This window comes from Eurypyga helias, unplaced genomic scaffold (assembly GCF_000690775.1).
Source record: "Eurypyga helias isolate BGI_N326 unplaced genomic scaffold, ASM69077v1 scaffold40332, whole genome shotgun sequence".
Taxonomy (NCBI): Eukaryota; Metazoa; Chordata; class Aves; order Eurypygiformes; family Eurypygidae; genus Eurypyga; species Eurypyga helias.
In genome coordinates this window covers 4,772-25,515 of record NW_010236066.1, presented here as the reverse complement: position 1 = coordinate 25,515, position 20,744 = coordinate 4,772, and the positions used below count along the sequence as shown (strand labels likewise).

Here is a 20,744-nt window from a genome sequence, read left to right as displayed (position 1 = left end):
ATATATATGTGCCTGGTGTGTAACCAGGGAACAGACTAAGGGTGTCTCTCCATACGTGGAAAGGGGCAGCGGAAGACGTGTACCTTTTACTTTGCAGTTCACCCAGAATGTAAAATCAGGCTCCGTGCTGAGCTGAGTCCTTATTAAGTTTGAACTAGAAACCATCTTAGTAATCAGCTGCAGCTCAGGTAGAATTTTTACCTTCATATGGTAAAAGGTTGCCTGGATGATGCCCTGTAGCATACTTTAAAAAGGAAAAAAGGCCTTTTTTTTCCTTAAAACAATCCAACGTTTCACATCGAGCTTTGCATGACATGCGGGCTGAGACATGTGCTAGTACGCAGAGACTCCAGCATTTAGGCTTCCTCCCCGAGAGCTGCAACTCTCTGCCTGCTCCCTCCAAGAGCACAATAAGTCCAGTGTCAATTGTAGTGTTCTAGACCAGATGTGCTTCTCTTAAAAATAAACAAACTGAGGTTGTTAAGGGCTTTGCTTAAAATCATGAGAGCAAAGGAACTGATCGTTAAAGAGCTGGGTCGTCTTCTTTCGGTTCAGCCCTCTGTGCCTGGGCATTGATGGGGTTTTCTGTCGGTAAAGGAACGACTGCCACTGTTAATGCTCTGGAGTTTGATTGTGAACAACTTTACCATTGCTAAAAATACAGTTCTGTCAGCTTCCTTAATTCAGTTGGACATCATATTTCTACAGACTGTTACTCTTTTTGCATTCCTTCTTTAAAAATATTTTTGCATATATTTTTCTCCAGACTCTAAGAAACTTTGAAGTGGAACTTAAAATAGGAGAAGGAAAATGTGTACTTACCTTACCGAGGTGTCGTCAACAGAGAACTGGTGTATCAGACAGTTGGTCCTTTAACAATAGAATTTCTTTGCGCGTGTATTTGCTCTTAGGATGCAAACGACCATTACCGTAAAGCGAGTAGATTTAGACAATGCTGGTATTTTTTAAGCAAATCTGTAACTGAAATTATGTGTCGTTTACTCTAAGTGGAGAACTAAAACCACAGAGATGACACACTTCCTTTTGGTAACAACTATACCATGACACGTTAGAGGGGGAAAAACGCCAGCTTGCCCAGATTAGCTCTCAGAACAACAGGAAGTATCACGGCGGGGGGAAAGGTATCTTGGCCGGCCAAATATTCTACGTTCATGAAATTTATCTCCTCAGTTATCCTGCGCTTGGGTGGTTTACCCCAGATCTTATCGAGAGCAGTGTCCCAACGCGCTCAAAGCTGCATACATGTTTGCCCTGTTTATAAGCCCTTTCCGTAGCCTGTTGGTTTGCCTTGAAGCCTTAACGCTGGCTTGAAACGGTGATAGGAATTTAAAAGTACCTCAGATGTGCACGTGCTACTGTTGAGTTTGACTTGGAATTAAATCTTCCTAGTAGAATTTTGTCTCTGACACTGGAGACCTGGTTTGGGCCGCTCCTACAACACAGAGAATTGTTAAATGAGAACAAAAGGTTCTTCGGACTTACACATTGTCTGAATGTTTTTCTGGGAAGAGTTCTGTTGTAGACACGTCCTATGCACTGCTCAGAGGACTGACCGTTTGTAGAAACATTCCACCAAGTGTTAGTGTGCTGCAGTGTATAGCAAATCAAATGAGACCCTTTGAAACAGCTGGTAGCTTAATTAGCCTTAATTAGCCTTAATTAAGACTTTGGAAATAAATGTGTTCTTCCACGTATAAAAATAGATATCATTTGAATGTCTGAGGAGGGTAAAAAGTTCCTTTGAGGGTCTCACACTCTAAAGGAACCCTGAGCTCTTCTCATGCAATCCAGCTTTGACCCAATTGATGCACTGTTGCTCTCCAGCATGGATTTTATTTTTGCAGTTGGTTGAGTAAACCTCCTGTCTGCCTGGAGGTCGCTTGGCTGTGGTAGGTTGCGTGGCACTTGAAAAGGAAGTTGAGGTACATCCCGAGTCAAAGCTTCATCATACTGGGCACTAAACTTGGTCGGCGTGTGGGCCGTGACAGATGCCTCCAGGCTGCAGCTGCCAGTCAGCGGCATCGCTTTGGATCCGAGGGCATTTTTACAACTGTGTGAAAGATCAGCGTGGTTTAGTGTAGTAGTAGTATGCGTAATTACCACTCAGGTGTTGGTAATGTGGATCTAAAATGCAAACCCCACAATGTCTGTCTGGTTTTCTTACAGCTTCAAGACTGGTCAGATCAACGGAGATCTGCTGATATACCACGTACTGCTAACTCTGAAGCCATACTACGCAAAGCCATACGAAATCGTAGTGGACCTCACGCACGCTGGCCCCAGTAATCGCTTTAAAACAGACTTTCTCTCTAAATGGTTTGTAGTTTTTCCAGGCTTTGCTTATGAAAATGTCTCAGCAGTTTTTATTTATAACTGTAACTCTTGGGTCAGAGAATACACCAAATACCATGAAAGGCTCTTGACAGGTTTGAAAGGAAGCAAAAGGCTTATTTTCATAGACTCTCCCGGGAAACTGGCAGAGCACATTGAACATGACCAGCAGAAACTCCCAGCAGCTACCTTGGCTTTGGAGGAGGACTTGAAAGTATTTCACAATGCACTCAAACTGGCTCATAAAGACACCAAAGTTTCTATTAAAGTAAGTCCTTTTAATGCTGTTCCTCGTGAATTGTTACCTTTTTATCAGAATCTGAATATGGTTTTACTGTCTCAATTCTCCTGTCTGGAGGAGACATCACAGTTTACTAGTATGCCTCATTAGGAAGTATAAAATTTCATGCATTTATTTTTACAAAATTGGAAATGTCAGACTTTCTTCTCTTTGTACTGCTGGTAGTAGAGGTGCTGAACCATACTTCTGTTCTCTTTCTCAGGTGGGGTCGACAGCTGTGCAGGTGACATCAGCCGAACGCACAAGAGTCCTGGGACAAACGGTGTTTCTGAACGATATATACTATGCCTCGGAAATAGAGGAGATATGTCTCGTTGATGAGAACCAGTTCACGCTAACCATTGCCAACCAAGGCACACCGCTCACCTTCATGCATCAGGAGTGTGAAGCCATCGTTAGGTCCATCATTCATATACGGACACGGTGGGAGCTGTCACAACCAGACTCCATCCCACAGCATACTAAAATTCGTCCTAAGGATGTCCCTGGAACACTACTGAACATAGCGCTGCTCAACCTGGGAAGCTCAGACCCCAGTTTGCGGTACGGATCCTTTAAATTAGTACCAACTTTGGTCAAAAATGTGAATTCTTTCCAAGGTTTCCTTAGTGTTGGAAGATCTCTCTTGAACAAAACAATCTTTCACCATAGCTCCATGAGATGTACTTTTTGTTATGAAGATTGGGTTTTCTGTAGGCAAAGGAAGGATACATACTATCAGAGTAACTGAAGGCTTCATTTCCCTTTATAAAGAGAAATACTTATGCTTTGCAGTATGTGTTTATTAGCTACATTGGATTTTCATGGTGTTGAACTTGGTGTGTAATAACGTGGGAGCTGTACCCCATAGAGCAGGCTCTGGAATCTTGTCCCAAAGGCCTGTCGCAGACTGGGTGCTGGCTGGGAGCAGCCCCTGGGGCCCTCGGCAGCCTCTCTCCCAGCAGCTCAGGTGCATGTGGAAATACTTTGAATTTCCTGGAACTGAAAGCCGTTCTGAGAAGTCCAGTACAAAGTCCTTCAAGCATATTCTTTAGCCTCCTCAGAAATTGTTTAAAGCAAGTGGAGGAGTGATTTCTCCCAGGCAGATGTTGGTCTCTGAATCTTAACTGGTGCAGGGAAGAGTACAGTATTTTAAGTGCTGTCTCTTACATAGCAGCATTGATTCGAGTTTTCAAATGTCAGTACTACTACTGTGTGACGCCTTGGTGTAACGCGTGTATTTTAAAATGTTCAAGAAAACTCTTACAAGTCGTGTTGCTTGCTTTGTTGCAGGTCTGCTGCCTATAATCTTCTATGTGCCTTAACCTGTACCTTTAATTTAAAGATTGAGGGCCAGTTACTGGAAACTTCAGGTCTGTGTATTCCTGCCAACAACACACTATTTATTGTATCTATTAGTAAGACTCTTGCAGCTAACGAACCACACCTTACCTTAGAGTTCTTGGAAGAGTGTATTTCTGGATTTAGCAAATCTAGTAAGTAACACTGATATTCCTTAATGCTAACCCTGAATTTGAAAAGATTTAGGTTGGTAGCCATCTAGGTTAGTCAACTGGGCTTCCTCATGGTACTGAGTCATAATAAGCTTAAATTGCAAATGATTCTTAGAGCTTTTAGCTGTTTTCCAGATTATCCATTTATGTCTGTTTCCTAATAATCGAGTTGTGGAATACACTGATGCCAGGCAGTCTCACAAACTGGAATGGCATCTGTTGGAACCAGTACGTTACTTTTCATATTGGAACATGCCCTTTACTTTCTCGTGAAGTAGACAAAATTTTAAAGGAAGTTGCCTTTTTTTTTTTTTAAATGTTGAAACAAGTTTTGCTAGGCATCTCATTCGTTTAGAGATTAAGTTCATTCAGAGAGATCACAATATGAATTCTTTGTTTCACCGTTGGTAGTTTTGTCCAGTGAATACTTTGGCTAGATCACTATCTAATTAATAATAGATTAATTATCTATCAATTTGCCAGAAGTAGAGAAGATTGCAGAGCACAGATCAAAATCTGAGGTCCCTGGTAGTGAAGGTTTGAACTCTCGAAGAGTTACAGGCTTCTTCAGCTGTATCAGAATGGCTGTCATCTCTCAATTTTGCATTGGGTTCTGTTGCACTGCTTTAGTCATCCTTTTTTTTCCAGGCATAATACAGCTCTGACATTACTGTTAGAAGCCGTTTACAATATGCTCTCAAGCTCAAGAAGAGATTATCTTAAGTAGTCCTGTCCAGTACTGAATGTACACATTTTTGTCACATCTCTCTTACTAAGATATTGAAATGTCGACATCCCCTTGCCAGATTCCAACAGATGTTTCTTGGATGTCATTGTTAGAGTATGTTTATTTTTGAAGCTTGCCTGTTTGCCCAGTATTATTTGCTCAGCTCTGATAGTCATTATTTTAGACCATAAAACTGAAAGGAAAGTGCTCGTAAATAATTCTTGACTTACAAATAGAGACGGGTGCTGATTCTGTGTTACAAGGTGAATTTTTATTTCAGGTATTGAACTGAAACATCTTTGTCTGGAGTACATGACTCCCTGGCTGTCCAATCTGGTCCGATTCTGTAAACACAATGATGATGCTAAGCGCCAGCGAGTCACTGCTATTCTCGATAAGCTTATAACGATGACGATAAATGAAAAACAGATGTATCCTTCCATTCAAGCTAAGATATGGGGAAGTCTTGGACAGGTACAAACTGACTAATATTGCAGTTGTAGTTTTTAACCACTTAAATGTTAATGCAGAAAACCAAAATGGATCTTGATGTGACTTAGGTACATAGGTTGTGTGCAGAGTAGCGTGCGCTACAAAATACTTGATAAAATCATTCATGAACTCTGGCTTCTAGGAATGTGTTCCTGGCCCCCCCTGAGAATTGAAAATTAAGTCTGCGGTATTAGTAGCAATTATTTCATCAAGACCCCCTGAATGTGTGGGTGCTGTAGGGAAGAGCAAAGCGCTGCCATTCAGAGGTGTGAGGCGCAGGGCACTGGAAGAAGTAGGTTGGGTTTTTTGCACTTTTGCACTCTTTGCACTTTTGAAACAGATGCATTTTAATTGCAACTAATAGAATATCAATCTTCCTGTTGATCGTTAGCTTAACAATTAGCCAAATTCTGCCCTCACCCATGCTGCAAAGTAAAGAAGATTAAAAAAATCAAGCCGACGTCACATATGCCATTCATGAAGGAGCTGTCTGGACAAACGAGGCCAGCTTTACTTGCCAGCACCAGGCTTGCTTCCTCACTCTTGTACTACTTTTATATTTTTTAACTGTCACTCAAGCTGATGCAGCCCAGCATCACAAAGCTGCTCTCGGAGAATGTGGGAGAGCTGTCAAATTGGATGCATGACTGCGTTTTCTTTTTTGGTCCAGTTGGCCAAAAAGTAAAGTCAATGTATTTTGAAAGGTTCATTCACCTTGAGAGCAATATGACTGTTATGTCCAGTATGAAGCTCTGTTAACAGGTAAATATGGAGAATACAGAATGAAAAAATTCAGTATTCCAGAGCTGCCAGTGGGAATTGACTTAATTGACCCAGCATTTCAACCAATTTTCATAATATAATGCGCTGAATTTGAACCAATCCTGAAATAGCATTAATCTTAGCCTGCATGTTACCTGGAGTTGTCTGTGCACTTGGACAGATTTGATTCACCTGCATATATTAAATGTCTTTTTTTTTTATACAGGAGAAGAAACTTGGTTTACGTGTAGCTGTAGTCACACATGGCTATTACAGACAAGATTTTGCTTATTTCTTGGAAGTTTGCTTTTTCCCCCACTTCAAATCCAGATTCTTCTTGCTAGGTTCACCATTTTATGAATAGTTGTACTTTAAAATGGAAAATTAAGCAATACAAACTAAATTATAGTTTCTCTGTAGTTCTGAAGCACTTTGATCTGGAGTAAACCTGATGGAATTAATCTTTATACTTCTAATATTTACGTTGGACTATTTTACAAAAGGATAACAAAAGGCTAAAACTGATGCATCAGTTTATGGTAGTTCTGCATCTGCAACTAAAAAATTAATGGTTGCATTTTTAAAAGGTGGTTTACTGTGGGAAAAATAGTTAATCTGGCTGATAACAGAGAACGTGTTTTTTCTCTAACAGATAACAGATCTCCTTGATGTCGTGCTGGACAGTTTCATCAAAACTAGTGCCACAGGGGGCTTGGGATCCATAAAAGCCGAGGTGATGGCAGACACCGCTGTAGCGCTTGCTTCTGGAAATGTTAAACTGGTTTCAAGCAAAGTGAGTTCCCTCTTTGCCTTAATGTCTTCTTATATGAAAATTTCAGCTTAAATACTAACATGACACACAGATGTTTTCTGATAACTCAGCCCAGGCAGTGATGACAAACCATGATAAAATGGGTTGCAAGCAATAGAGTATTAATGTTAATTAATAACATTGTTAAATAGAATGTTAAATTGTAATGGTTTTTAGTGGAAGTTTGAGCTGTGCTCTTTGTTTGGGTAAAACAAAGAGGTTGCTCTCTTTTCAGGTGATTGGAAGGATGTGCAAAATAATCGACAAGACGTGTCTGTCTCCAACTCCTACACTGGAACAGCACCTGATGTGGGACGATATTGCTATTCTAGCACGTTACATGCTGATGCTCTCCTTTAACAATTCTCTGGATGTGGCAGCACATCTCCCCTACCTCTTTCATGTCGTTACTCTGTTGGTGGCCACTGGTCCCCTTTCTCTCCGAGCTTCCACTCATGGTCTCGTCATCAACATCATTCATTCTCTTTGCACTTGTTCACAGCTTCACTTTAGTGGTAAGTTGTTTTTCAGATTTTCAATTAAGGTGATTGCTCCTTAGTTTGTTTAAAGAAGTATTTGAGTTGTCTTTCTCTCTTTAAACTACGCTGAGAGTTAGAAAATGCCCTGTTGAATTCAGCTTGCGTACAACTCAGAATGAGGGCGTGACCTGCAAAAAAGGACTATGGAATTAAAAAATTACAATATCTAGTTCAGAGCAGGTGCATAATGTAAATTGTTTGTATAACAGGTTTCAGAAAAAGAGAAGAAAGTACCAGTAGCTTCCTGTAATGCAGAGAAAGGAGAAAGTACATCTGTGCTAAAACTGGCTGATGTGCATCGTTTGAATGGTTGCATAATGTGGTAACAAAAATATCAATTACGTAAGAGAATTGTGAAACCATACTGTTAAAAGAGGGATTTTGCATTCTGCTGTATTTTAGCAGTCCTAAAATATTTGGTATTGGCAAATATGTAGCTGTCACTTCTTAGCACAGAAGTATGGTATAAAACCAGGCTAGATTTTTTGCAGAAAAAAAAAATTAAAGTTTATGTAATCCTGTCTTTTTTAAGTATCAGAAAGCTCTCTTTGTATGTATCGACAGAGCGAGTGTGTGAACACACACACACATATATGTATAAAGAAAAGCGTGGCTTTGACGCACACAGGCTTCCTGTTTAAACAGGGACTTTGAAGTACTCTGAAATGAATGTTCAGAATCGTAAAAATACTCAGCGCTGGTAGCAGGGCCATCATTTTCCTCTGGTTTAAGTGGCGTTCTTCATTTCAGTGCCAGAGCCAAAAGCAGAGTCTGGCTGCAGTTTGAACTTCCAGTACTGCTGGTATTTCAGAGCAGGACCTCTCCAGGTGTCCGTTCTCTGAACCCATGTGAGGAGGAGTCTTGCAGAACCACATCATTGAACAAGTTTGTTTCTACCTGGTTTTAGAATACACCTTCCTGGTGACTGGTTTCAGCAGTTCTTGTGGCACACTCTGGGAGAAGTAGCAAGGAGAACAGTATTGGAATGTGCCAAGTGACATATAGGATGACTATTTTGGTGTTCGTGGGAGGGTGAGCCCAAGAGTATTTAGAACATGGATGGAATTTCAGTGGTTTCAATCTAATGTGTAAAAAATTTTTCAACAGAGGAGACCAAGCAAGTTTTAAGGCTGAGCTTGACCGAGTTCTCTCTGCCTAAATTTTATTTGCTGTTTGGAATCAGCAAAGTGAAATCAGCTGCAGTCATAGCGTTCCGATCCAGCTATCGAGACAGGTCGTTTTCTCCTGGTTCCTATGAAAGGGAGACTTTTGCACTGACTTCATTGGAAACTGTTACTGAAGCTCTGTTGGAGATCATGGAGGTATGTGGTTCAACACGAGGAATTACCCGTAAGGGACCGTGGCACTGCTTGCACTTTGTACAGGCAGGCGGTGGAGCGAGGTGTGCCTCCCGTGGTGTGGTAATAAACCGCGAAGCAGCTGACTCCTGAGAACTAAAATAACTGCACATTCTGAATTTTAAAAAGACTTTTTCTTAATGTTACATGTATTTAAACAGTGTCATTCTTTTTAGGCTTGTATGAGGGATATTCCAACGTGCAAGTGGCTGGACCAGTGGACTGAACTAGCTCAAAAGTATGTCATAGATCTCGGAACGTAACCCTGCCCACCTGTGTAGTATATTTAGAATTCTCAGCTTCTCGTTAGACAGCCCATTTGTTGGATGTTTAATACAGTGTACTCTCTTTCTTCACAGGTTTGCATTCCAGTATAACCCATCCCTGCAGCCAAGAGCACTTGTTGTCTTTGGCTGTATCAGTAAACGTGTCTCTCATGGACAAATAAAACAAATAATCCGAATTCTTAGCAAGGTAATAGACCCATGTGCCTTACATTGATTTGGTGGCAGGAAGTTCCATCGGTGCTGTGACTGCTTGAGTAACACCACCTTTTGATATCGAGTTTAAACTTTGAGAGACTGAGATTGATCCAGAAGTCAGTGTTTAAATAAATGCAGTTTTTCTGTTAAGGCATTTAGCTGCATGAACATGGTCATTAACTTCCTTTTAAAAAAAGGAAGTTGTGAGTCTGATGTGTTACGTGTGCGTACAATAAAGAGCAGGGCACTAGAGACGGAAGCCGACTGCCTAGCTCGGTAATGACATCCCCGATTTTCTAAAGAAGGGTGTGCCCCATAGCAAGCCAACAGTTTCCTTCAAGTATTTTATTTGAGTTTTATGGACATAAACTTTAACTGAACAGCATCTGAATTGTAAAAGAGCTGTTCTCTACTTCTTGCACTCTGTCCTGCACCCTTCTTTAATACACGTTGTGCGATGGCTCTCGGCAACACGTGTAGCACTTCTGTGTAAATCCCCATTTGTAAAAGTCGTTGAGAATTGGTTTAAAATGAGCTCAAGCTTTGTAAACTAACCGAGAGCAACAATTATTGTTTAGAGTTTTGATCCTCTTTTTACAAAGCAAAATCTAATTATGGTTGGATTTTTAATTACCTTTTTTTCCCCCCTACAAAAAGGGACTTGAGAGCTGTTTGAAAGGCCCGGACAATTACAATAGCCAAGTTCTAATAGAAGCTACAGTTATAGCACTCACCAAGCTGCAGCCTCTTCTTAATAAGGTAAACAACTGGATTTTTAGGGTAAACAGAGCACGTATTTTGTAAATGAAAATTGAAATGATGGGTATAACCTTAAAAATAGAAGTGTGTTGTGGTTTCTGAAGCTCACACTTTGCTGCTATGACTCATGCGTGAAAATACTACTTATAGGAAGTGTGTCGCAGATGTTTGTATGTGGGACCTGTGCAAAGGCTTTACAGATGCTGTAGAATGTACTGTTCTGCTTCGCCGAACTGGGCCACAGCAATGTAGGCAAAAGACCGTTCCGCAGGCTGCCGTAATTCTTTCCAAAAGCTTTGCAGTCTTGGCGTTCAAGTCTTTGGCTGCTAGTACGTGCTGTTTGGGTGATGGCTGGGAATAAATGTCAGTCTGACCTGATTTGGTGTCGAGGTCGCCCACTGTATGGTACTGCCATGTTCACTGTTTGATCAGCATACCAGTGGGTATGCCGTTAAAGAAGAGCCTCATATATGTTAGTAAATAAATCTTGTGCCTAGAAAAAATTGCTGCTTGAGAGACCCAGAATCTGTTGAATGCCAATTCTTCCCGTGTGCTCTGTTGATTTGGAGAAGAAATTGCCTGGCCAGTTCTCTGTTTAGAATTGCAATCCATTTTCAGCGTGCGCTCTCAAATTGATAACAGAATCACAGAATGGTTTTGGTGGGAAAAGACCTTCCAGATCATCGAGATGCGTTTCTGTTCAGTCTGCTATAGGGGCAGTATGTGTCTGACATTTTTGTGAGCAAGGGAGGGGATACGAGGCAGAAGGAATGGCTTTGGGGGGTGAAAGGCTTGAAATTAATTTGCTTTCTACTCTTACCTGTTAAGTGCATTAAGACTTCAGGTTCATATGTACATCCGTAGTGATGGAGTGGGTGTGATTGAGGACAGACCTGCTAGAGGAAGGGTAGTAACGCATGTACACAACCACGTGTCAGCCTTGTTCTCTCTGACTTACAGGAACTGGCTTGAAAGTGAAATTGTGGCTTTTTCTTTTTTGGTCTAGGACTCTCCTATGCACAAGGCCCTCTTTTGGGTAGCCATGGCAGTACTGCAGCTGGATGAAGTGAACCTGTACTCGGCAGGTACAGCACTGCTTGAGCAGAACCTGCATACCCTGGACAGCCTCCGGGTATTCAATGACAAGGTAAGCTGTTAGCCACCAGCTGCCCCCAGCCCTCGGGTCGCGTAAGCAGTTCCGTCTCTTACAGAAAACAAACTCCCTTGTCCTCAGGGACAGTAGTTGAGCAACTAAAGCTGAAATTTGCATTAGAAATTTTCACTTGCGTAATATCGACAGTAAAAGTGAGATGTAGGGATAAAGCTCTTATTAGTCTGTTCTGAAGTGGAACAGCGATGTGCACATGTGTTCTAGTCAAGAGTGTTTGCTGTTGTCATGTAAACTATTAAAATTACTGCTTTGTCACTTAAAAAAGAACACCAAAAAAAAACTTTTGAGGTGATAACTTTCGATGAGGTACTCCTGTATTTTATTTTTTCTGGGTCAGAGCCCAGAAGAGGTGTTTATGGAGATCAGGAGGCCACTCGAATGGCACTGCAAGCAGATGGATCATTTTGTTGGGCTAAATTTCAACTCCAACTTTAACTTTGCATTAGTGGGACACCTCCTGAAAGGTAAGAATACCTATTGCTGTTCATTGTAGATGAACACTCTTAATTCAGAAATAAAAACAAGATAAAGGGGGTGGGGAATGGGTGGTGGATTTTAGGTAACTGGGGTCACAGAGTAGATACGGAATTAAATGTTCTTCAGTTAAAGGACTTTGCCAGGTTTCCCATAGATGTGCTCTTTACTGCTTCCTCCGGGAACGCTGTCTTTCTCTCTGTGTTTGTCTGTGTTCAGGCTCACTCTCCCTTTTAGAAGGTTGATTTGAGAGATAATAGATCTAATACATGTGCAGGCATTTGAAATTGTGTGATTTTTGGGGAGAGGGACAGAAAAAATTATTCTCAGGTGTGCAATTCCTGTCAGCTTTCTGCTTCCTTAACGGTTACACGGAGCTTCCTGAGAACATGCTGAAAAATATTTACAAATACTTCAAAATATTAATGCTTCATGAATAGGCCTTAGAGATAAATACAATATTTGGTTTCTTGACCTCATTTCTTAGGGTACAGGCACCCTTCTCCTACCACTGTAGCAAGAACAGTGAGGATTTTACATACACTACTAGCTCTGGTTAACAAACACAGGAACTGTGACAAGTTTGAGGTGAACACCCAGAGCGTGGCTTACCTTGCAGGTAAAATGAAACAGACCTACGTCTTTTAAATTTGTGCTAACTGAAAAGGAATGGGTTATTGTGGGAATTCTCATGGGTTTAGGTTGATTAAAATTGTACCAACATAAAGGAAACCTGTAACTGGAGATGGGGAAGAGCCTGGGCCAGGCTGGGGTAGATGGATTGAAGGGTTTTGTGGCGGGAAGGCTTACCAGCACAGGGCCTGCTGTGGAACTTGGAAAATACTTCAGGGGAGCTGTTTTCTGGGTTGAAGTGTGTGCCTTAGGACATTCAAATTTCTTGTAGTCTAGAAAAAGAAATTGTGACCATGTGAGGTCAAATGTTTAAATCATGTAATTGTAACTGGATGGGGAATATAATTCTTCCTAAATGACCTACTTTTAATTTTTACACTTCAGTAAAGAGTAATTACATCTCAGTGGTGGTCTTTAAAAAGTTAAATCGGTGGAATATTGCTTACATTCTTCAATGTAATCCTACTGTGGGAAACTTATGTCAGCTTTCTTTGAATTTTTAGCTTTGCTGACAGTATCTGAGGAAGTTCGAAGCCGCTGCAGCCTAAAACATAGGAAGTCTCTCTTGTTGACAGATGTCTCAATGGAAAATGTTCCTATGGATACATATCCCATACATCACAGTGACACTAGCTATAGGTTGGTTGTCTAACTTCTAGATAAGTTACCCAAATTTCAATGGCTGTTTGCTTTAGTAAATTCTCTGAAGTTAATCTGTGGTACATTGAAAACTGAAACCCACATTCATAGAGCCAAGTTAGTGTTCTGTGAGTGGTTCCAGACCAATATGCTAATTACACTGTGATCAAGAGTCCCAGAGAAATGTGGGTATCAAGTTCCTATAGACTTGATTTTGAGATCTGTAAAGCTGTTTCAGAGCTTAACTGCTTTGGAGGTTCTTAAACTCTTTGCTAACCTCTTTCTACAAGACCTAATTTCACCTCATTTTTCATTTGTTTTAGAAGAATGTTTTGTTTGTCCTTTTAAGAGCTTCAGGGCACGTACCAAGTAATCACTTGGTCTGTGTCACGGGAAAACCCTGTCACCCTATCACCTGTCCATAAGCAGCCACAGAGATAAGCTGAGAAACCAACCTCGAGGTGGCGTGGAGAGCTGGTCCCTCTCAATAGGGAGCAGTTCACTCAGTAGCTTTCTCTTAGCACCCAGTATGGAGCAGCAGGCTATGAAGTATCTTTCATCTTGCCTCGTAGGCTGCTTTGCTTGTGTTCTCATCGTTGCTTTATTTTTTATCTCTTTAGCATTACGTGCGTATCGGATTGTTTGTTAGTTTTCACTAGCTCAGATGTTTTTGCAAAGTAATTACTGTTTCTTAAGATGTGGTTTGGGGAGCTTAGCCTGTTAGGAAAGATGGGTTTAATAAAGGATAGTTTGGCTAGTTGAAAAATTGTTGCCTAAATATGCACAGTTTAAAAGGTTTTCTTAATTTCTCTGCACTTTCAGGACACTAAAGGAAAATCAACCATGGTCATCACCAAAGGGGTCAGACAGACATCTGGCTGCCAGTTACCCGACAGTGGGACAGATAAGCCCTCGAACAAGAAAATCCATGAGTTTGGATATGGGGCAGCCTTCACAAGCAAACACTAAAAAGCTTCTAGGTTATTGAGATAACTAATTTACTAATTTGTCTGCAGAATACCCCAGGAAGTGTTACTGGAGAAGAATTATTCTTGTGTTTTTTCTGACTTTAAGCGCCTGTTCGTGATTCAGAGGAGTATATGCAGTTTCTACAAAACAGAGATTAGAGAACACTGTGCAGTTAAAGAGGAGTAACTCGGTTCTGTGCAGGAATGACACTCAGAATGTGCCTGTTGAAGTGGAGAGAAAAGGAAGACACAAAGATATTCCAGATACGAAAGACCCCTAGTGCCAGTGTTCTGCCCCCGGCGCCCCTTCAACAAACCCAGGATGCTGAAAACCTTACTGTATTGAATACTCTAGCTTACGCTAGAAGAGATGGTCCCAAAACCTTTTAGATGTTGTGGAAGCAATCTGATTTTTATTTGTGGCTTCTCAGTGGGTCCATGTTTACAAGCAAAGTCTTAATATCAGCGAAACGAGACGAGTGGCTTTGCATAACTTGTGCTTACCCCTTTCCGTTACACGGTGTATGTGGAAGGAGGGGGTGTTTCTTTCTTACACTCCTCTTACTGCTTCCTTTTCAGTAATCACATTTTGGCATGCTTATTCGATGTGATGTGTTGACCAGGAAACCATAGCATGCCCACACCTTGCATACTTGAATAAACTGCATGCTTTCCTCATACATATTGTGAAGCATTTTGGAAACTGTGATGGAGAGCGGCATGGTGTGATCATATTTTCTCTACCATACCTGAAAATGGTGAAAATGTCCCCAGATTCCTATCGATACATTGTAGATAGGAGAGTAGCTTGGCCAGAAAATGAGAAATAGTTAGATACGGATTCAGGTTTAATGTTTTTAATTGCCTGATAAATTGTTTTTAGGTACAAGGAAAAGTTTTGACCATTTGATATCGGACACAAAGGCTCCTAAAAGGCAAGACATGGAATCTGGAATCACAACGCCTCCCAAAATGAGGAGAGTAGCCGAAAATGATTATGAAATGGGTGAGAAACAGGACTAACATTTTAAGAGCAATACTAATTATAAATTTCTAAATTCAGTGTTTATTTGCCTAGGTTACTACAAGGTAAGGGAGAAATATCTTTCTTAACGGTGACTTCTGGAGGGCGCAGTCTTCCGTATCACTGGCAACTGAGGTTAGAAGTAGAGTCGCTCAGTTTGCAGATGCAGAACAAGGGGCAGCTGTAAAGTACCACATAGAGGACTGAAATGAAATAAATACAATTTGGCTTTTTATAAATTAATAACCCCTAGCTGCACATTTCTGCAGGAGATGGAACGTGACCTAATGCCTAGAATGCCTCTCTTCATCTTCTCCCACATCTGCTTCCTGTGCCCCCATCCCCAATTGCAATGCAAGACCAGGGTTCTTCTGTTGTATCTGATGTCAGTCTCCTGCCTGACCCTGAAGATGGTACTTGCCACCCCTGGGCCTGTATTTCACTGATCAGGAAATTGGGGTTACTGTTTGCCATTCGATAATACATCCCATGTAGTGGTTTAGCAGTGCTAGTAGTACAGCATAGTTGTTGCTTTGATACTTTATGAAAAGGCTGGTGAACTCTAAAGTTTGCATACGACTGGATTTGTTGTGCAAGAGCTAATTCTATTTGTTTTGGGGTTATTTTGCTTTGGATGAGTTGCTCTTTTTTTTTTTATCTGGCAGAAACTCAGAGAATATCACCGCAGCAACACCCACATCTTCGAAAAGTTTCTGTTTCTGAGTCAAATGTCCTCCTAGATGAAGAAGTTCTGACTGACCCAAAAATTCAAGCACTGCTGCTTACAGTTCTTGTAAGCTTTCTTTCTGTGTATTGTCTGTTATTTTCTGGTGTTCTTCTGCCTTCCAGAGAAGCCTACGGGTTTCTGCAGTGTTTCTGAAGTCATACAAGTCGGAAGCACTGTAATGTACAAGTCTATTCTCTTGTTGCTGTTCGTCAGACTTTCTGGGAACTGCTTTTAGAAACGTATTTAATGCTCTTTGAGAGCAAATACTGAATTTTCATTCTTCTGTATTGGTTTGTAGGATGTGCCCAGCAATTGTCCCTTTTTCCTGGCAGATTTTTATCACAAACTAATTTTACATCATGAAAGGATATTAATATCTTAAAGTTAAGAAGTGAAAATTGTTGGTAAATCAGTTTGAAAGCGATTAACTAGTAATATAGGTACAGTAGGATAATGCATTCTTCAGATGTGCCGGGCCAGTTACCATTCCTGATACAATTCAGAAAGACTCAGGTACCCAATTTCTGTCAAAAACTGACTAGCTAAATTTTTTGCCAAAACAGAAGCTATTACCCGCTGGTTTTACGCATAAAATAAGTTGATCCCATGTCCAAAGAGGACATAAATTGCTCTTTTGTAATGCTACTTTCTGCCATTCAGAAATCTGAAAACCTTGAACTACAACACCACCACAAGCCTGTAACTACTCAAATCGAATTAGAAGCATGCTAATTTAATCCTTTCCGTTATGACAGGCGACGTTAGTGAAGTACACTACGGATGAGTTTGACCAGCGGATTCTGTATGAGTATTTAGCAGAAGCCAGCGTTGTCTTCCCAAAGGTCTTTCCTGTTGTGTAAGTAGCTAAACCTCTGGTTTTGGTGACTCTGTACTTGGCCCTTCTTTTAAAAGGTCTCTGGAGCAGGAAAACCACGTGTGAGATACTCGTTGGTTGCTAGCCGCAGTCTGTCAGTGGCTTGTTGAGACCAATGTCCGCAGCGATTTGAGAATCATCCTTCTCCCCCGTGTTCAATGAATAGAATGTTCTTACCAGAACAGGCCCCCTCAGATGCCGCTGCTGCAGATGGTCCGCAGAAGCGCGCTCCGGCGTCAGTCTCGGGCGGGTTGGCAGAGCGTGGGAGATCTGTCGCTGTTGCTAGGGAGCCTGTCGGTACAGCCATCAGCTGCTTCCCAAAGCTTTCCGCATCCCTGCTGCCATTACCCTGTCCTGCTGACTTGGCGTGGCTTTATCGCCTGTCGATGCTGCAGCCATCGCAGGACATTGGAATATGGTCATGTAGCTTTCTGCTAAGTCCATATGTGCTCCCTCAAGTACTATTTTCACCCCAGTCAGACTCAGGTTTTTCAGTTAGTATCCCAAAAGCATATCAAAGCTGATGTGAAGCTGAGCTGACAACACTCTGGATGTATTTCTTTAGTTACCGGTTAGAAGAAGCATTCACTGGAATCAGTATAGGTAAGGGAGGCCCAGCCATGGGAAATCAACCTGTGTGGACTTTTAAAACTGACCTGTGTGTGATGTAGAAATAAGGCTCCCCTTTTCTGGCTTTGCAAAGTACAGGACGAAGTAGGGATGAGGTCTGTGAGCTGGGGGAACCACAGCTATAACTGGTGTTTGTATTAGAAAAAGCACCCACCACCGATGAGTTCTGCAAGGGAGCTCAAATGAGACAGTACTCCCAGGAGCTTAAAAAGGGGATTTTGAAAAGCTGGAATTTGAAATTCCAGCTCTGACGTGCACACAAATCCAGTGAAGAAGTTTTTGGTTGAAAATAATGAAAGCGTTTGCAAGTTAGAGTGCTGGGTAGATGCTTTAATGGGCTGTGTTGTTCGTACAGTTGTTCAAAGTGTTACTCGTTGCAGGAGTCCTCACTGAACACATACAGGAATTGTTCTGTACCTCTGGAATGTCTGAGATTTTGAAAATCCCAACTTAACTGTTTGCTAAAGTCTGAGAACTGCAGATTCATTTAATGAACAAAAAATAAACCACTTCTCTTTTCTTCAGGCATAATTTATTGGATTCCAAGATCAATACCCTTTTATCGCTGTGCCAGGACCCAAATTTGTTGAATCCAATTCATGGGATTGTTCAGAGTGTTGTCTACCATGAAGAGTCTCCACCCCAGTACCAAACTTCTTACCTACAGAGTAAATATTTTTCCTTTTTTTTTTTTTTTTTAAACTGCTGTGTTTTAAGTTAGATTCATTACTGCAAATGTTTCACAATTATTGGAACCCTAGTGGAACAGACAGACTTGTGTGGAATCTCTCCAACTGCATATATCCTAGTGAAAATAAGAGTTTGCATATTTAAGAAAAATCCCCAACCCTACTGACATGAATATTCAAACTGTTAGCTGCAGATGTGCACCAAATACTAGGAGTATTGCACCATCTGGATGGGTAAAAAGAAGTTGTAACTCGGTATTCTGCTACCACTAACCAATTTAAAGAAATACGGAACAAGAATAGTGGTGATAGATGATGAGTTTTAAGTTAACCTGCTAACTTTGGGGCTGATATAATTATTGATAAATTCCACAGTGTTAGCGTTTGTTTTTTCAGTGCCCGACCTCTGTTTGCTCGTGATACTTCAACACTTAAAGCCTAAGCTTTTTTTTGTGGTCCTTAATCCAAAACTTTCTGGTGGTTTTCTGTCAGTTGAGAACTGTGCTTTTGTGCTAACGTTCAATTGGTTGTTGCAGGTTTTGGATTCAATGGGTTGTGGAGGTTTGCTGGCCCGTTTTCCAAGGTAAGAACAGTACGCTGTCTTTAGGTGCAAGAGTGTCTGCCCTCGCGTTCTGTGTAAAGCGCACTGCTGCGGAGAAGTGACAGGACACAGAGTTGTCTCAGCGGGTCAGTAATGCAAGGCTCACTTTTCCAGCTAAAACTGGTTTTGAGCCTACATCAGGTATGTTGGGAAGATGTAGCTTATCAGATATATCGATGGACTCGGTAAGGTCAAATGACCAGAGCTGCTCAAAGCACTCGGGTGTGTAAATGCACCGTTTTACTGCTCCCAAGTTCCCTCAGTGCAGCATCACGCACCGCCGTTGGTTCATCGTGTGCCTCTTGCAGGGTGAGGGGTTAAATCGGTGAGAGTGATGGTGCGTAGGGATGAATCTGCCACTGCAGCAGGAGAAAGCTGAGCGCTGACCATCTGTACAGCCATTTGTTTCCTCTGGTCGTGGTAACAAGAACGAGCCGAGTAGGCAGTGTGCCGGGTGGTAGGCTCTGGGGGCAGAGGCCATGCTGGTAGTAACATCAGGAGTAGGCAGTGTGCCGGGTGGTAGGCTCTGGGGGCAGAGGGCGATGCTGGCAGTAACATCAGGTTCAGGGAGCTGCCGCAGTTTGCCTCCTGAGTGCAATGGCCCCTCTTTTCTGCCTTCGAGCTGCCATGCGCTGCTGAAATTACACCTACGAGTGGGTTTAACATGTGCATTTAGATTAGCTGGGAAAAGACCACGAACCAGTTCACAGACGGAATGCTTTGGAAACATTCAGGCACAGCCAGTGTGACACTGGAGGGAGTTCTGGGGCAACGCTCGTGCTGACAGAAAAGTAGAAAGACAAGAACCAATTTGTTTTTTGTTTTCCCCTCATCACTCACAGCAAACACAAATCCCAGACTATGCTGAGCTCATCGTGAAGTTCCTTGATGCCTTGATTGACACGTATTTGCCTGGAATTGATGAGGAAACCAGTGAAGAGTCTCTCCTGACGCCCACATCTCCGTATCCTCCCGCAGTGCAGAGCCAGCTGAGCATTACTGCTAACCTTAACCTTTCCAATTCCATGACCTCGCTTGCAACTTCCCAGCACTCCCCAGGTCAGTAGCTCTCCTGGTACTGCATAGATACGGGAAATGCCTCCAATTTACCGGTTTTGTAGCCAAACGCTCTCTTGTTGTCTCTTCAGATGTGTTTTTGCATCAGACATCACTGCCTTCTTGAGTCAAGTGGATATTAAGCTGTTTACTCAGTTATTACCCTGGTATTTCAGATGTTGGATTTTGTCCAGCACAAAAGCTGCCTCCTGAGTCATTCTGCATGAAGGAAATAGCATTAAGGGCATCAGCACGACTAAGAGCTGCATCTTAATATGAAACACATGCAGCAGTGGAGCCTTGAAAATGAATAATTACATAATAATGACGTTTTGCAAGGAGAATCCCTGTCTGGGCATTACAAGGTGGCACACACCAGGAAAAATAATCCAGAACTGTGCCGTGGAAGTGTGTCTGGGCTGACCCAGTTTTATTGGCTAGGAGACCTAAGGGCAGTGCGTATGTAGGCAGCATCATACGGAGATCGTACTCTGCCGTGAGGAAAAAGCAGTATCTATGTAGATAGACGTGGAATGCTGGGTCAGCTCAGGCTGCTGTATTGCCAGGAATCTGCTGATGATAAAACGAGGGTGTTCAAGAAAAGAGTGGTCATCAAAGGCAGTAAAGGGATAAAAGCACTAATTCCTTCTGGCTTTGAGAGAGGGGTATTACAAGGAGATGCAGAGGTTACGTTTAACAGCATAGGTTTTCAGGGTGAAAAATTAAAGAGAGTAAAATTTTTTCAGTATAGCAGTTAAAGCATAAGCTGGAGGAAATGAAGTATAGGAAGAAAATGGAATTTATGTCAGAGAAATCCTCATGAAGGCTCTTCCTAAAGTGATTTTTGGATTAGTGTCTCAGGTATGGAGGAAATTCTTTACTCTTCTTTGTCATAAAAATTACAGTGTGTGACATTTCTTAAATGATGATATAGCTGTTGCAGTTCTGAACACTGAAGTCAGTCAGCCTTCTATTTCTGCTGTTTCTAACCCTGCTGGAAGGTTAGAAACTACTTGGATGTAGGTATAATATTTACAGAGGTGCTGGAGTTTTTCACTCTTGCTCTTTACTGGTTCCTACCAGCCCTGAAATAAGCTCTGCTGAGCTGTACTTAGCTCTGTTCAAGAAATCTGGTCTTCCAGATTGTCAGTTTGCCTACAGATGCTGTGCACGTGTTTTGTT

The 20,744-nt window shown here is 41.8% G+C and overlaps 1 protein-coding gene across 1 annotated transcript; it reads left to right on the top strand.

Annotated features, from left to right (window-relative positions):
- The first annotated feature begins 2,164 nt into the window (after positions 1–2,164).
- LOC104505444 (neurofibromin) lies at positions 2,165–19,573 on the top strand. The gene is made up of 21 exons (XM_010146961.1): positions 2,165–2,620; positions 2,856–3,196; positions 3,926–4,128; positions 5,154–5,347; positions 6,780–6,920; positions 7,174–7,453; positions 8,585–8,799; positions 9,012–9,073; positions 9,195–9,309; positions 9,975–10,076; positions 11,083–11,223; positions 11,585–11,711; positions 12,209–12,340; positions 12,858–12,993; positions 13,816–13,973; positions 14,845–14,967; positions 15,651–15,778; positions 16,468–16,568; positions 17,742–17,884; positions 18,442–18,488; positions 19,349–19,573. Exons 1-21 carry the CDS (start codon positions 2,165–2,167, stop codon positions 19,571–19,573), a joined length of 3,570 nt encoding a protein of 1,189 aa, XP_010145263.1.
- Positions 19,574–20,744: the final 1,171 nt, after the last annotated feature.

Bases quoted from the DNA above. Each gene is read 5' to 3' on its own strand.
- LOC104505444 (XM_010146961.1), top strand. From the start codon at position 2,165: ATGTCTGTCTGGTTTTCTTACAGCTTCAAGACTGGTCAGATCAACGGA. The intron at 12,341-12,857 runs GTAAAATGAAAC...TTGAATTTTTAG, and splicing joins GAGCGTGGCTTACCTTGCAG to CTTTGCTGACAGTATCTGAG. The intron at 18,489-19,348 runs GTAAGAACAGTA...CATCACTCACAG, and splicing joins TTGCTGGCCCGTTTTCCAAG to CAAACACAAATCCCAGACTA.